Raw genomic sequence first — 16,335 nt, forward strand, 5'->3', positions numbered from 1 at the left:
TGTTTGTTTTGTACTTGTTTATTTCACATATCCAACAGACTTTAATTTAATTAAATGACTCAATTTATAAACACATTTGTCAGTCCTCTCGCTCTTTTTCACTCTGTAGTTGTTTTTGCTTATGCCTCATGGTCACAAGTGCAGTCAAAATGCACAAGAGGAACAGGGCGGGGAAAATTATACAGGCGTGCCACAGCTGTCCCTCTCCAAACGTCTCCAGCAGTGTATCTCTCCGCCGGATATAGTCCCTGAAGAGAGCCTCCAGTTGAAGAAGTGTGCAGAAAGATAGAAATAGGTGAAAAATCTGGTGCCCTTGGCCCAGGAAGTCGCAGCGACCTGGGAAAAAGCGCTCGGGTACGTTGCAGGAGAAGAAAACAGCACTCAGGAGGAACGATACAATTTGGAGGGCGTGGAAGGGTAGGGAAGGCTCTTCTGCCCAGTTGGCGCTTGCCAACCGGTGAATCACCGGGCTAATGTCCAGAAAATATGCCAAGGCTGCGGGTATCAACTGACATATTTTGCGCCCGGGTGGATACGGCCTACGAAAGGCAGATTTGGCCAAACAGCTGCTAGCGCAGGAAAGCCACCCTAGAAAGGCTGCGCCGGGCAGAAATACAAGCCCCAGGCAGCTCTCTCGCCACGCCGGCTCCGATGCATAAAAATAATGTCCAAGAGAACATCCGTACTGATAAACCGCCACACCTGCATAGTCCACAAAGAAGAAAAAATAGTGCGCTTGCTCTGAGTGAGACTGGAACAGATGAGCCGCTGCGCTGAAGAGCAAATATGTCAACGAAGATGCTAAGAAGAGGCACAGAGGCCACAAAACCGGAGTCAAGGCGTACTCCACGGCGCTCGTTTTAGCCCACCAGCGTTGCAAGAGCGCCAAGGCCGCCAGCAGGTGAGTCCACACGTTGAAGGACTCGTTGTGCCTCTGGAACAGGCTGAGGAGGTAGCAGCTCCACTTCTGACCAACAGGACGATACCCCGATAGGATGTACGGCTCCCGGAATAAATCTGGCACCTGCCAGGACGCCACGGTGGGGCTGGGCAGCGGGAGGGAGCGACGGGGAAGTTGCACCATGTGCGTGATGGAGGCGCGGAGGCGATGGCCAAGGTCACCGGACATCGTGCAGACTGAAGACTGTAAGAAAGAATTTGAATTGTCTTTATTGTCATTGATAACTAGCGATCATTGTTTACAAAGACATTAGACATAGCACTCCAGGTTAGACATTTCATTAACAATGAATGCTAATGACTTTTTATTTGCAATCCAAATGTTCAGCATTTATAAAATAAGTTTAAAACAGTATTGAGTATATACAAATAGGAAAAGACTATGTGCATATATTCTGTAGTAAAAGAAGAAAAGAAGATTAAGAATATGAGGATAAATAGGTAATATTAAAAATGTGGCGTTTGTACACTGGGATAAGCTGTAAGTGCATCAGAAAATAATGCAAAAAAATGGAGAAGCAAATGCGTAAATTAAAAACAGAGTAAAAGGGAAAAAAAGAGTAGAAGAAAATACATATTTAAAAAAGGAAGAAAAGGGAATAAACAGAATATGACAGGGAAAAAGGAAAAAGAGAAACAAAGTATTTAATTAAAAAAAGAGAGAAAGGTGAAAGAAACATAGAAATCTAATAATGATAAAGAAAAAAAACAAAAACAAAATGAAGACATAAATAAAAAGGAAAAATAATCATAAAGAGAAAGGAAAAATGGGGAAGAACCAAAACAAAATGAAAATTAAAGAAATGGAAAATAAATTGGTAAAGAAAGAGAAAACAAAGACAAAGAAACTACCCGCCCTCGCTTTCGTCAAACAATGTCACTAAAAGTTCACAAATAACAGATTCTTGGGATTAAACAGCAAGTAATGGCAGGCATTTTAAACTCAAACAAACATCAAAAACACTTTCTTGGACGCGCATTTTGAGGAATTGTTTGAATCTGTCACACTTCAAAATCACCTTAAGGAGTGTTTTTGAGAATGATTGTCATCTCGTTCTTTAATTTTTGAAATTGGTCACTCAAGCTGAGTCGATTTTAAAACTGTTTTCAAAATTGAATTTACACGGTATTCATGCATTTATTTATTTAGATGGTCGAATATTTGGGGAAAAAACGCAAACAAGTTCAGCGAAAAAGTTGTTTTGAGCGCACCGGTGTGTTCGGATGGAATCCGCCGTCGTCCTCCAGGATATGCACGTCCCCGCACGAATCAAGCGTTTAAACTCGCACGAATTTCTCGCCTCCTTCTCAAGTTCTGCAGCCTGACAAGCTGATAACATGACGACATGTGGACGATTTATTGGGGAAAAAACAAAACAGCCCAGCTGAAATTTTTGTGGGCGGGGTCCGATTGTGCAGAAACGCCCTAAACAATCGCCATCGATTTTGTCAATGTAACTTATTGTCAATTTTGATGACAAAATAACATTGAATACACATTAACTAGTTGTATGATTAATCTAATTACTCCTCTTATAAAAACAAAATTGTTTACAAGTGAGTCACGTGAAGTGGGTTTGGCCCCTGCATATAATTCCCCGGGTCCCGCCCTTCAAAGACCAAAATGGTCTTTGACGTCACTTCCGCAACATACTTTTGCATACAGACGACAAGTACCGTACTATACTTTTTCATATTTCAATAAATTGAGATTGGAACTTTTTAAGTTTTCGACACAAAGGGCAATATTAAATAAATTTTAAACATCTTGAAGCATTTCGTTTGTTTTTTAACGAATCCCAAATTTACGACATTTGTTTTTAATTGTAATACAGAAAATAAAAACGTTATCAAGGTCCTTTACGTATGCGTTATATCGCCCAGGAAGTGATGCTACAATTCAGAAAACCAAACTTTTGAATTTGAACGGAAAACTAACATACATAGCCCTGTTAAATATGTTATTTTTATCAGGCTATAAAATGTAACAGTAGCTGAAAAAAACATGTTGCAAAAGACAAAACAGCCCAAAAACGTTTTTTAAATGATATAAAAACCTCATTCTGTCATGGTACAAAATGTGAAAATATTTATGTCGCCATCTCCTGGAAATCAAGTGAATTTGTCGTCGTTAAAACTTTTTTCCGGCTTAGTTTTCGCGGGAGTTCTTGGCTAGGTTGTATCACGTGGTTGTACAACAGCGTTTCATTGGACAGCAGTAAAAATCACGTGCAAAACGCGGGGCTCGTTTGACCAATTGCGTTTTACTTTTTCTCTAGGTCGGGACGCCGTGGCGCGAAAAGTTGCCTTTGTGGTGAACAGACTACTGAAGGGTTCCGTTCCATCAGCGTAACATTTATTCCGTTTTTTTTTAATTAAAAAAACGAAATAATTGCATCATGGCTACCGATATTGTTGACGACCGATTAATGAGGGAAGCACAGAGGGACTATCTGGACTTTCTGGATGATGACGTAAGTTGGAGAACATTAAAAAGTCCTCGTGGTTCAGAAGAAATGAGTTACATTTCTCGAGTCGTCCTCAAATTCTTAATTAAGTAAAATCAAGTGTCTTTGAATTAAAACTATTGTGTTTGAGGTAAAATTGTGTTTTCCGATACGATTTTTGTCTCTTTCAGCAAGATCAGAGTGTTTACCAGACCAAAATCCGTGAGATGATAAGCGAGAACAAATCTCGTCTCATCGTCAACATCAACGACCTGAGGAGACGCAATGAAGCGAGGGCTTCCAAGTGAGCATATAAATTTTATTCAAAAGAAAAGATACAAAATGATTTGGTAGATGTAAAGCGCCATCTGTCAAGCTGCTTCTAGTGTGCATGGGTGCTTTTTGGAGGAAAAGATGCGTGTTAATATTTATCAGAATTTGAGGAGCTTTATTGTGAAATCCTACTTGTATGCGGTGTGTACAAGTGTCAAAGTCAATCCCCGCTTTATCTCATTCCTCCTACCACACACAGCTTCCCTAAAAGTAAGATAAATGCATAAGGCTTTTAAAACTTCGGTGGGCATTAACACATACTTAATAGTGAAAGTATTCAACTTTTTTAAGGACACCTTAAACGACACACCCTTAACTTTAAACGTAATATAGATAAAAATATCTAACAATTTTAAAGCATGTACTGAACCGCTCTCGTATTTTGCAATAATTCCCTTCACGACGGTTGTTCTCAATGACTCATTGGCTCGGCAGGTTGATGAACAATGCTTTCGAAGAGCTGCTAGCCTTCCAGCTGGCCCTGAAGGATTCTGTGGCCTCTGTGGATGCCACCTACGCCAAACAGTATGAGGAGTTTAACGTGGGGCTGGAGGGAAGCTTCGGATCCAAGCACGTGACCCCCAGGACACTTACGTCCAGGCTTTTGGGCAGCATGGTCTGCGTCGAGGGAATCATTACCAAGTGTGAGTTTCCTCAAGTTTAAAGCATTAAAAATATGTTTTTAAATGTGATTTGGTTTGGTAGGTTCTCTTGTGCGGCCTAAAGTGGTACGCAGTGTCCATTACTGCCCTGCCACTACAAAGACCATGGAGCGCAAGTACACTGACATGACTTCCTTGGACGCCTTCCCTTCCAGTGCAATTTACCCAACCAAGGTACAGTAAACTCTTGGGATACGGTGTCTCCGCAATAAGAAGTTATCACTTAACTGTGTGGAATAAGATGGGTTTCAGCCCCCCTCTACTGCATTTTCCCCATTAGAATCTTGGGTGCCTAACACTTTGCGGGAGTCTGATTAATACAGTATTTTTGTACTTTATTTTCCAAGACTTGGATTGATGTTAAAGGGAGCAGCAAAACATAATGATGCTAGCAAAGTTGTGATTAATAAGGAATATAAAGAAGGCCCACAAATGGTTAACTTTTCAAAGTTGCATTGCTGTAACTACTCAATGATTGTGACTATCATTTAAAAAAAAAGGCGATTTTAGCAGGGAAATGTAAGGGTAAAACAATCTTCTCAAGAGGAAGTTCTAAGATTCAGTTTAATTTTTTCAATTTAGCTCTTAATGTTTAACATTTTGTATGCCGTTGTAACGCTTTTACTTGGAGGATTAAGTTCGGAAGGCATTAGCTAATTATCATTGGCAATTTTACTTTGCGACCCCTACTTCAGAACAGATTATCATTGTATCCCGGGTGTCTACTACACAAAGACATATGCTAACATTGGCAAGGCCCTTCTTTTTTCTCAACTCACAGGACGAGGAAAACAACCCTCTAGAGACAGAGTTTGGGTTGTCTGTCTACAAGGACCACCAGACCATCACGGTGCAGGAAATGCCGGAGAAGGCCCCCGCCGGGCAGCTGCCTCGCTCTGTTGACATCATCCTGGACAATGACTTGGTGGATGTGGTCAAACCAGGGGACAGGGTTCAGGTCATTGGGACATACCGCTGCTTGCCTGGAAAGAAGGGAGGCTTCACTTCAGGGACCTTCAGGTGTCAAATTATTAGGACTGTGTCGTCCTCTTTTCAAAACATGGACAAATATCTAACATAAAATAATCTCAGGACCATTATGATCGCTTGCAACGTCAAGCAGATGAGTAAGGAAGCCTCGCCAGTCTTTAACACCGATGACATCAGTAAAATTCGGAACTTTTGCCGTAGCCGCTCTGTGGTGAGTCTGCGCAAAACATTCCTTATAGGTTCTTCTTCCCTGACTCCATGCTTTTTTTCTAGAGCGTTTTTGACCAGCTGGCGCGCTCACTGGCCCCCAGCATTCATGGCCATGAGTACATCAAGAAGGCTATTCTTTGCATGCTGTTGGGGGGCGTTGAGAAGGTGCTAGAGAACGGCTCACGTATACGTGGCGATATCAACATCTTGCTCATTGGTAAGATAATTTGCCTTTGATAGACTGTGATGTATTAAAAAAAAATGCTGCCATGGACTGCTAAAGATGTCAAAGATCCATTCTAACTAGGCTGACAGTAAAAGTTAATTCATGTTGTGTCAGAGAACACTAAAACAGAGTAACTCATTGCTCTACACATTAGTTTTATTTTAGCTTGGCTGACAGTGGCTTAGTTAATTAACGATGTATTTAATAGTATTGTATTTGGACTACAGGGATTTTATTTGTACCTTTTTGTGCTACAACCTCTTCTAGGCGACCCTTCAGTTGCCAAGTCCCAACTCCTGCGTTATGTTCTACACACGGCACCCAGGGCCATCCCCACCACTGGGCGGGGCTCTTCCGGTGTGGGTTTGACAGCTGCCGTCACGACCGACCAGGAAACCGGTATAAACACCTAACTGTGGCTCCAATTTTCTCCTCGTCTGATCTCGTTGATTCACGTCTGAGTTCGATCCCAGGTGAGCGGCGCCTTGAAGCCGGCGCCATGGTCCTAGCCGACCGCGGCGTGGTTTGCATTGATGAGTTTGACAAGATGTCTGATATGGACCGCACGGCAATCCATGAGGTCATGGAACAGGGACGGGTCACCATTGCCAAAGCCGGTATCCACGCCCGTCTTAATGCCCGCTGCTCTGTCCTGGCGGCGGCGAATCCAGTGTATGGCAGGGTGAGTAGAGGCGAGAGATAACCCGCTCTACCTGGATCTTCTAACCACACCTTTTGCGCAGTACAACCAGTACAAAACCCCCATGGAGAACATCGGGCTGCAGGATTCGCTGCTGTCCCGTTTCGACCTCCTCTTCATTGTGCTGGACCAGATGGACCCCGAGCAGGACCGGGAGATTTCAGACCATGTCCTCAGAATGCACCGTTACCGAGACCCGCGCGAACAGGAGGGCGCAGGTGCTGCTGCTGCTCTGTTCCTTCTCGAAACTGACCTCACACGATTAAGTTTTTAATTCATTTCTTGAAATTTGTTCTTTTTAGCCATGACCCTAGGCGGCTCAGTAGACGTCTTAGCCACGGAGGACCCAGACGCTGTGGCACAGGAGCATGAGGAGCTGCAAGTCTATGAGAAACACAACAACCTGCTGCACGGAAACAAAAAAAAGAGGTAGCTGCTTCACTCAACTTTGGTATTTGGCGACCCTATTTTTGGTTTTTGACAGGACTGGGATTTGTGTTTTGGTCTGGATTCCAGAAGTAATCTGTGACTATAACTGTTTAAATGTAAGATCATTGACTTTCGGTTCCTGGCTTCACTCACGTGACCACACCCTTTGAAGGCATGTGGTTAGTTGTTCTAGATTACACAGGGTTGATGATATGTTATTGATTCAAAAGTCCAAAGCCCTGTTAGGAAAAAAATCTTATTAAGAACTGTAATTTTATTGGGTTAATCAGTTGATTCATTGGATAAACATGTCTTCATAAACACCATTGGTGTCACTCGTGTGGAAATAAAATGGTATAGTAAAAACAATATCCTCCCCCCACAATAATTTGGAAGCAACCATACATTTAGGGCCTATATTCCTAAACACAATTAATGTTGCTATCAGTATAACAATGAAAAATTACAATTTTTGCCTCAAAAATTAGTTTTTTCTTATTATTGACTGATTTAGAAAGTAATTACTCATTAAACAATTAAATACAAATGAGGACTGATTCAGATGATAAACTAACAAAAACAATTTTTGGAGACAAATCTATTTCAAATGAGAGCGATGATTTTCAACATGACTAATTACATGTTTTGGTTTTAAGAATTTTGATTCCGTAATATAGATGGACATTAGTTTGATTGCAGATCTGATGGACTCTTTGGCATTTCTGTTTACCACCCCCACTTTTCAGAGAAAAGATTGTAAGCAAAGAATTCATGAGAAAGTACATCCACATCGCCAAGGCTGTGACGCCGGTGCTGACGGAGGAGGCAGCCAATCACATTGCAGAAGAGTACTCCAGGCTTAGGAGCCAAGAACAGCTGGCAGCTGACATTGCCAGGGTGAGCCTTTGGTAGAAATATAACTTTAAAGTGCCATTGGATCATCATCTTGGCATTTTTATCTGTCCCAGACATCGCCGGTGACAGCTCGAACGCTCGAAACCCTGATCCGCTTGTCCACGGCACATGCCAAAGCCCGGATGAGCAAAGTAGTGGAGATGGAGGACTCGGAAGTGGCGGTGGAGCTGGTCCAGTTTGCCTATTTCAAAAAGGTTTGCTCTCTACTGAAGTGGGTCAGGAGATTTTGGTTGTGTGTGACTGTATTTTTTGTACAGGTTCTGGAGAAGGAAAAGAAGAGGTCCAGGAAGGAACAGGCTTCCGGTTCAGAGGATGAGGAAGAGGAGGCATCTACTCAGCCATCACAGAGATCTCAAAGGAAGAGGTAGACTAGTTTCACCTGGGGGTGAATCTTGTCGTACCCTGAAGAAAAATATCGATTGAAACGCAAATATGTCCCTCAAAATGTAATTTGAACCCTGCAGGGGGCGCTTTGGCTCTCAAGACAGCGAGCCCTACAGCCCCTATGACTTCAGCCAAGAGCAAGATGTGCCTCAGAGTAAGAATACTTTGGATTCCACAAATTTAATTCCTCGATGCTCAGTTATTCTGTTTTGTTGTGCTCTTCAGTTCAGTCCGCCTCTACCAAAAAAGCCAAACAGGTAGTGGAGGAAAAAATGGACATGGACATCACTGAGCTTTCTACTGAAAGGTGATTTAATTGGTTTCCATATAGAAAAATAAAGAATTCTGTAAATCTTTTGTTCTACTCGTTCCACCAGGCTGAAGGAGTTCAAGTCGTCACTTTTCGCCGTTTTCCAGTCTGCCCACGCGCAGTCGGTGAAGATGCAAGCGCTGATGGAAGCCATCAATAAAAATCGCCAGGAGTGCTTCACCCAAGCAGAGGTGCGTGCCGCTCTGAAGCGCATGCAAGACGACAACCAAGTCATGGTGGCTGATGACATTGTCTTCCTCATCTAAGAGCTAATGTGGAGCAGTTTCTTCGTCTGTGTGCATCTAGCCAACCATTGTGTTAATTAATGCTTACTCATCTGTAACTTCGCTACCATTGAATTCTGTAAATAGAGTATAAAGAATTTGGGAACTAAATAAATACAAAACAATTGTGTTTTTTGTGTGTATGAATATTTCAAATTGTTTATTTTACCAGAAAATTGAATCACTTCATGATGTGACTTCACATACTAGACCACACCCTTAAACAGTATGAGTAGAGGTGTATTAGATTATGTAGAATTTATGTAACTTCCTTGATTTGTGTATAAAGCTAGCAGAGCCATTACCCGCAGCCAAATACCTAACACGAGTGGATAAAGGAAACTGAGGATAAGTGGCATGCATGGCTCACATATGGAAGGTAAGTGACCGTAGAACGCTAAAAGCTTATTTTGCTAAATGGTCATTCAGGGTTACAATTTCTAAACCTATGAGTCATGTCTATGGGACCTATTAGTTTTGTCAGTAGTATTCGATCAGGGTATTTATGAACCAGTAGAGGTCGCCAGATAATAGCCAGGCTTAAAATGAATACGTTGTAAGAGTAAATAAAAATGACACGAGTGTTAAGTTTTTTTTATACAGACCATGCCAAATGAACAATCATAGCGACACGTTTTTTTCCAAACGACTGTACAAACTTTTCAAGCTACGTGACTAAAACTCAAGTGGACAACAACGCCCCCCCCCCCCCTGTACCTTCCGCAAACCGACTGAATGCAGTCCCGCATGCCAAAGACAGGCCGACATAAATGTCCATAAAAACTCACCTGACATTGGGAACTAAATAAATAAAAAACAATTGTATGTGCTTCGTGTTGTGCTTGAAAAATCAAGAGTACAATTCGTGCTGTGCATGTGAGAGATATCGTACAATACGTAACCTAGAAGAAGCTGAAAAATTTGCAAGGTACATCAGTTTAAACTGTCAGGATCTGTCGCACCATTTTCCGCCTAAATAGGGGAGTAGCTGGAGAGCGTACAACTGCGCCTAACCATTCTCTGCACCCACTGTTAGTCCAGCTCTTTATATTGATCATCCCCAACAAGAGGTTGTTGGGTCATTGCCATGTTAGTTTTGTGGCATGTTTTTGGATTTGAAACCTGTTTGTTACTTTATACCTTTTTTGATCAAGCTCGCCTCGGTTCGTGCTATTGGGTCCACCAGTAATCGTGAAGAACAGTGTGACAGATCCCAAATGACATTAGCTAATTTTACATTTGAATAAGTGCTTTGAATTTATATACAGAATGCGTCAAAGCTAAATATAGGTGTAAGCTCATTTTAATTACCTAGCTAATTACTCAGACGCTAGAATGAAATGGAAAAAAGTGGAGCGATTAAAAAAAGCGATAGAGTAGTACCTGATTTTATTTTTTTTTTTATACTCATTCAATTTTTGAAACATGTTTCAGAAGAAGAAGACACCAACCGCATCTCCATATATTTTTTTCTTTAGATATGTCAAATGTAAAGTTTGACTATGGAAAAAAACCTTTGATGTCCAAAAAAATGTCAGATTCCTTCCCCAAATGCAACCGGGACACCGCTTTCACCCGCTTGGCCATTTTTTTTTTTTGGGTGTAATTTCAAGAGCTGGCCAAGTTGATTGTACATCAATATGAAAATCTTCTTGTCTTGTGAGCCACTTCATGAGTTCATTGATTTTTCTCCTGCACTCTTGATTTTGAGAAAAAACAAACCACCTATCTGCTTTTTGGGCATCCATCTTTCTCTATTTATCTTTTTTTCTTTCTAGTGGTCTACCGGCATGCTTCCTCCTTCAGCTCCTTGTTCTTCCTCACTTCTTCAGCATGTTTGTCCTGCGGAGCAATTTGAGGAAGATGGTGAGTGAAGGGGATTCTCAACATTTGGTGTCACAACCTCGGTACCTTCTCCTGCAGCCTCTCCAACATGGCGGCCAACAAGGCCTCCCGGTTCTCTTTGTTGGCCTCCATCTTCAGCTCCAGCTTCTCCTTGGCATTCTTTATGAAGTTATTGTTCTCCTCATAGGCCTTCTGGATCACCTCACGCTCGTGCTCCCTCTTCTCCGCCAGGTGCTTCAAAAGCTCCGCCTCCTGACCCTGCGGGTTAGGTTGGGAGGTTTTAGTATGACAGGACAGAAAATCAGGAATGTATGCTCTGCTGCATTACACATAAAAAAGAGACGTGTTATTTATCACACTTCCCCTTTCCTCCAGGTTTAAATTGCTCATTGAAATGGACCACCACTTGCACCTGTGTGTGTGTTTGCTGCTTTTTTATGTCGGTCTTTTCATCGTTCCTTTCCTCCCTTTCTTCCCGCCCGTTTGAGCACGTCCTCGCTATTTCCTCTTATCTGTTTCCAAGCGTTTCCCTTTATAAATCCTTCAACACACAAAAGGCCGGTTCAATGCCAAGGTTACACATTAGTGTTTGGGTTTGTCCATCTGGCTGGCTTAAAAGGGGATCGTCACGGGCGAGTTGCATTAATTTTCCGTATTCCTGGTGGTCGTCTTTTAAGTACCGTATTTTCCACACTATAGGGCACACCGGGTTATAGGGCGCACCTCCCAAAAATAGTTTTTGGTCCTATATCTTCCATACATAAGGCGCACCGGATTATAAGGCGCTACAATGGGAACGTCGACAAAACAGTCAGATGATTCAGTCAAACTGATTACCCCCTTAACATTTCCAAAGCTTGCAAAGAAGCAAATACGTGTCGTAGACACGTGCGGATGCGATGTCCGTACGATGTCACTCAAATGCATCGTTCCAAATATCATTCGGAAGGTTAAATATAGATGGACTTAATATTGATCCATATATAAGGCGCACTGTATTATAAGGCGCATGGTCAGTTTTTGAAAGAAATAAAGGCTTTTAGGTGCGCCCTATAGTGCGGAAAATACGGTAATTCAGGTTGTGTTTCATGGCATCAACTCGATTTATTTTGGTGCAGTTAAATCAATTCAACATTATGTAATAAATCCTGTCTTAATTAAATTTACCTGATAATAGATATACCATATTCATTCATGTATGACACAGAGACAAATGTTAGAAAATGGAGAAAACAGTTGTCCTGAAAGATATAAATGAACAAAAAGAAAGCAGAAAAATGGGGAAAACAAGAAAATAACTTTTACAAATACAGTTTAACTGCCAACCGAAATCATTTAAAAGATGAAAAAAGAAGAAATTATCCGAGTGCCTCTAAGAAATCCTCATACTTGCACGCACTACACAAACAGCTTGACATTGGCTGCAATGATTAAGCCAGAAGATGGCATCAGCAAGTAGAACATTTTCTAATTCTGGACAGCACCTTTAAAAAAATAAAAGTTTTATTTTGGTATTGCGTTTGATAGTTTACGTTGTCAGTAAATTATTTTTAACAACATATTCAACGTTTGTCACTCAGAATGCTTCGTTTGAGCGGAGAAAAAGTCAAACGAAATGTTATACTAATTCTTAATAAAAACATTAGGGGTGCGCCTTATACACTAATGCTTGTTATTCACAAATAAATCCAATCGATAAAATATAACACTGCAATGTAGAAGACCCATGAATAAGGATCTAGTTTCTCAAAGATGAAGAAGATGCTAGTTTCTTGAAAAAAATGGCCGACAAGACATGGGGATTGTAAAGTCCAAACGTAGGCGGAGTATGTCATAAACCGAAACCGTTCCTGTCTATAACACCTCAAAATAATGTGGACTCTCGTGTCTTATAAAACGTTGATGTACGTTTCAAATTTATAATCCATACCACACTGTAGTGGAGTTTTCTTAACTGCAATATTTACCACCGTTGAGACATATTGTATAAAAGCAAAAGGAGCTCTGCTAATCCAATTTCTCGTTCCCACCTTTCGCCTCTCCTCAGCAGCCTCCAGTTTCTTCTGTATCTCCTCCAGGGATGGGTCACGTCGCTGCGGCATGGATGTGTTGAGCTCCGGCAAACCATCGAACGACGGGGGCTTCAGGATAACCTCGAAGGCCTGACCTGAAGCCCTCTTGTTGAGCTCTTTGACTTCCACCTCCTTGATGGCGCTCCATCCCAGGTCAACAGCATCTGAGGCAATTTCCAAATGTTAAAGACTGCTGGCTTTGAGCTGAAATGAAGCAATGAAATAAAGCAAATTTACCTTCTGCCTTGTACGTGGCCTTTTCCAAACCCTGCGGCCTAAAGCAGGCACAAAATAGAGACACCAGAGGGAGCTCCTTCACTTTCTCTTTGTAGGCTGAAGACAAAAACAGAAAAGTATTTCAATGGCATGAAGACCATGTTAAAATGCATGTATATCTTACCTGCAACAGTCATTTTCACAGTGCCTACGTTGCTTTCCGAGGATGTATGTGATTCTTTTTAGTCTGCAATGAAACATTTGAAGGCATCAGAAAATAAAAGACAAAGGACTAATGTAGGGATATAATTGAGATAAATTACATCTTCGGGGAGAATGGGGTTTCTGATTCTTTAATTAAAGACACGGCGAAGGCAAGCCGAAGAAGCGACACTGAATAATGAATTGCAAATACACACGGATGCGTGTGATCCTAACCATTGGCAAGACGGTGTTCTTTTTCAGGAAAATGTTGAATATTTATCACGTGGCTCTTTAGAAAAGATGACTAAGATGGAGATCTTTCTCCTCATGTAACATGACATGCGATTGATAAAGGAACAAACACAATGCAACATTCTAGGTCTTGATTGACTAAATAAGTATTGGGTTCTTTTAAGATGAAATATTTTTGTTCACTTGTAGATTCTACTCAATTTTACACACTGTGCATTTAATTAATCTTGAAAACAAAGTTCTATGTGTGTATTAAGATGAATTCATTAGCAATTAAAACTTTAATGTACCAAGTAAAAAGGTTTGTGATCCCATGTTGAAATGTGGTGCACACGCCTGCATATGCATATCGGATGCAAGCTACCCGACTGCTTACAGATCAATGCCACGCTTCCTGGTGGACAAGGAGGCTCCATCAATCTTTGTTTGTCAATTAACTGAAAATGCACTTCATTAGGTGCAGCATCTCACCATCATAATAGTTCACCTGTTCAATGGTCTCCAAAATATGACATACAGTAAAATAAAGTTTTGACATAGACTTTGATCAACTGTATCCCAGAGTGCAAAATAACAAATAAGGAGCTGAAATAATTATAAAACATTTTTGATTCTCAACTTTCTGCCTCATGCCAATGTCATATTTGTGTATATTACAGATTTTTAAGTTCACTATAATTTGCTCTTGTATTTGTTTTAAATTGGATTTGGGGATGATGAAGGGGTGGAACTACTTTAAACAATGGAACCCTGCTTGTTTGATTTACAATTTTCAGTAAGGATTGTCATGAGAAAGAAGTTTAAAGACTACTAGGGTAAGTCATACTTTCCATGCATGTGTTCTGTTGTGTACTTAATGTTTTTTGTTCCTATGTGTAAATCCTTAGTATTTTATTACACCCAAAGTTCAATCGGTACGTCACATTTGCTTATCCATAATGGAACACTTTTCATTTACATATGAAATATGTTCTTGAAATATTGCTGTGAACATTAATTCAAAGTTCAAAAGTGTAAAAATGTCCAATGATTATGAAAACATAACCCACAGGACTCGTAAAGTGGGGTAATCGCTGGTCCATCGTTTTTTGAAAGTGACTGGTTTTTAATTTGAAGAGAAGTCGAATGTGAGCTGAGCATGAACTTTGAACAGCGACACACACCCCTTTTTTCTGCACACACATCCATCACTACCACTTTTGTTTGACCTTTTACACTCCCCCAAATCGGAAAACAAAGCCGCATCCTAACACATGCACCATCATTAATTATGAATGGCACATATTTTGCGGGCACGCGGAGTTCTCCGGCGAGAAAGAATGAGAACATCATCCTCCCCACCCACACCCCAATTCGTTTGTTCTAAGGAAATTGTGGATTTAACTCATGATATCAAGATTCGCCAATCAAACAATGGAGTTGAGAGAACAAGATGCAATCCTTCATACTATAAGATGCCAGACTCACCCCCAAATGATCGTCTCTTCTCGCAGCAATTTTGGTCCACTCCGTCTGGCAGCACGGATTCAGGCAGCGGGCAACAGCATCAGCAACAGCATCACTGCTGCTGCCATGACATCACTTCGGAGGCATCTCATTGGTCTAAGGCTCTGCCAGCATCCAGAGCTGCAGGCCAATGGGAGCTCAGGTGAAGGATGGGCCCTGCGCTCTTTGTGCCGTCATGCGGGGTGGGTGGCACAATCACTTTTATCGTCTAGCGCAGGGGTGTGTGCCTTTTTTTTTCATGTCGGGAAATGTTCCAGAACAGACGAGCCCACTGAGTACACACACATAGAAGATGCTCAATTATTATCCTTTTGAAAACCAAATTCTACCATCACTTTCAGAATTTAGACAAGAATATTTAAGCGATGCAAAAAGCCATTTTTCTTATTTTGCTGTGTAAATAATTTTTTTTTATTACATTGTAAAGCGTTTTGGGAGGTCTTCGGTGACTTGAAAAGCACTATATAAATGCAGACCATTTACAATTTAATATTAAAATGAAAAAATAACTAAAATGAGCATAATTTTCTGTTAGTCTTTTTTTCTTTATTATTTTTACAACTATCTTAAAAGGTGGGGGCGTTGTTTGAGGTGCCCTTAAAAAATTTAAAGTTAAATCGTTTTCCGAATAAACATGTACTAACAGTACCCAACTAAGTTCAATGAGCACTTATGTTTTACTTTTTACTGCACCTATCTCCGTTTACCTTACTTTTAGCAAAGCTGTTTGGGGCGGAACACACAAAGTCAGAGGAACGGGGGTGTTATTGCTGAAGAGGTATGTTGTGCTCATCCCCACAACATTTTTGTTTGTTTGTTAGTGTAGCATAAAAAATGCTTCAAGTAGAGTCATAATGCCAACTTGAAACCCAAGATGGATGAAAAAAAAAAGTTGATTTAATCGCGTCTATGAAATGCACTTACTTGTACATGCATCATGACCGAACTGAATGAGGCTGCAATGATGACATAAGCCAGAAAATGGTGGCATCTACTTAAGAAGTTCTAAATTCTGTACAGTTCCATTAAGAAAAGTTAGACTTAATAAACTGGTGAGGAAGGCGGGCTCTGTTGTGGGCAAAGAGCTGGACAGCCTGACAACTGTAGCTGAGAGACGGGCACTGAAAGAGCTGCGGTCAATCATGGACAATTCATCACATCCACCACACAGCATCATCTCCAAACAGAAGAGCAGCTTCAGCAACAGACTGCTGTCACAGTCTTGTTCCATGGACACACTGAGGAGATAATTTCTTCTTCATGCCATGAGGCTCTTTAACTCCACCCGGGGGAGTAAAAGCCCACATTAAACCCCACCCCCACTTTTGCATATTACCCTATTTTTATTACAGTGAGTATTTTCCATAGCACTATTTAAATACTCTATAGC

The 16,335-nt window shown here is 41.1% G+C and overlaps 3 protein-coding genes across 3 annotated transcripts; 1 reads left to right on the forward strand and 2 right to left on the reverse strand.

The window, feature by feature from the left end:
- paqr8 (progestin and adipoQ receptor family member VIII) lies at nucleotides 1–2,368 on the reverse strand. The gene is made up of 2 exons (XM_088324854.1): nucleotides 2,173–2,368; nucleotides 1–1,144 (listed from the first exon to the last, which is right to left on the reverse strand). Exon 2 carries the CDS (start codon nucleotides 1,127–1,129, stop codon nucleotides 80–82), a length of 1,050 nt encoding a protein of 349 aa, XP_088180980.1. The 5' UTR covers nucleotides 1,130–1,144; nucleotides 2,173–2,368; the 3' UTR covers nucleotides 1–79.
- An 865-nt stretch (nucleotides 2,369–3,233) lies between these two features.
- mcm3 (minichromosome maintenance complex component 3) lies at nucleotides 3,234–8,975 on the forward strand. Its single transcript, XM_088324706.1, has 17 exons — nucleotides 3,234–3,434; nucleotides 3,599–3,711; nucleotides 4,176–4,384; nucleotides 4,446–4,576; nucleotides 5,184–5,422; nucleotides 5,495–5,603; nucleotides 5,666–5,819; nucleotides 6,096–6,227; nucleotides 6,302–6,510; nucleotides 6,572–6,746; nucleotides 6,831–6,957; nucleotides 7,704–7,854; nucleotides 7,926–8,066; nucleotides 8,130–8,236; nucleotides 8,337–8,410; nucleotides 8,482–8,563; nucleotides 8,634–8,975. The coding sequence occupies exons 1-17, from the start codon at nucleotides 3,360–3,362 to the stop codon at nucleotides 8,830–8,832; spliced, it is 2,427 nt and encodes an 808-aa protein (XP_088180832.1). The 5' UTR covers nucleotides 3,234–3,359; the 3' UTR covers nucleotides 8,833–8,975.
- Nucleotides 8,976–9,427: 452 nt separating this feature from the next.
- Nucleotides 9,428–15,061, reverse strand: stmn4 (stathmin-like 4). Its single transcript, XM_088324707.1, has 6 exons — nucleotides 14,907–15,061; nucleotides 13,168–13,230; nucleotides 13,005–13,100; nucleotides 12,726–12,931; nucleotides 10,762–10,953; nucleotides 9,428–10,692 (listed from the first exon to the last, which is right to left on the reverse strand). The coding sequence occupies exons 2-6, from the start codon at nucleotides 13,178–13,180 to the stop codon at nucleotides 10,633–10,635; spliced, it is 567 nt and encodes a 188-aa protein (XP_088180833.1). The 5' UTR covers nucleotides 13,181–13,230; nucleotides 14,907–15,061; the 3' UTR covers nucleotides 9,428–10,632.
- Between the last annotated feature and the right edge of the window lie 1,274 nt (nucleotides 15,062–16,335).

Source organism: Urocampus carinirostris, chromosome 20, assembly GCF_059441175.1.
Source record: "Urocampus carinirostris isolate Australia breed hairy pipefish chromosome 20, RoL_Ucar_1.0, whole genome shotgun sequence".
Taxonomy (NCBI): Eukaryota; Metazoa; Chordata; class Actinopteri; order Syngnathiformes; family Syngnathidae; genus Urocampus; species Urocampus carinirostris.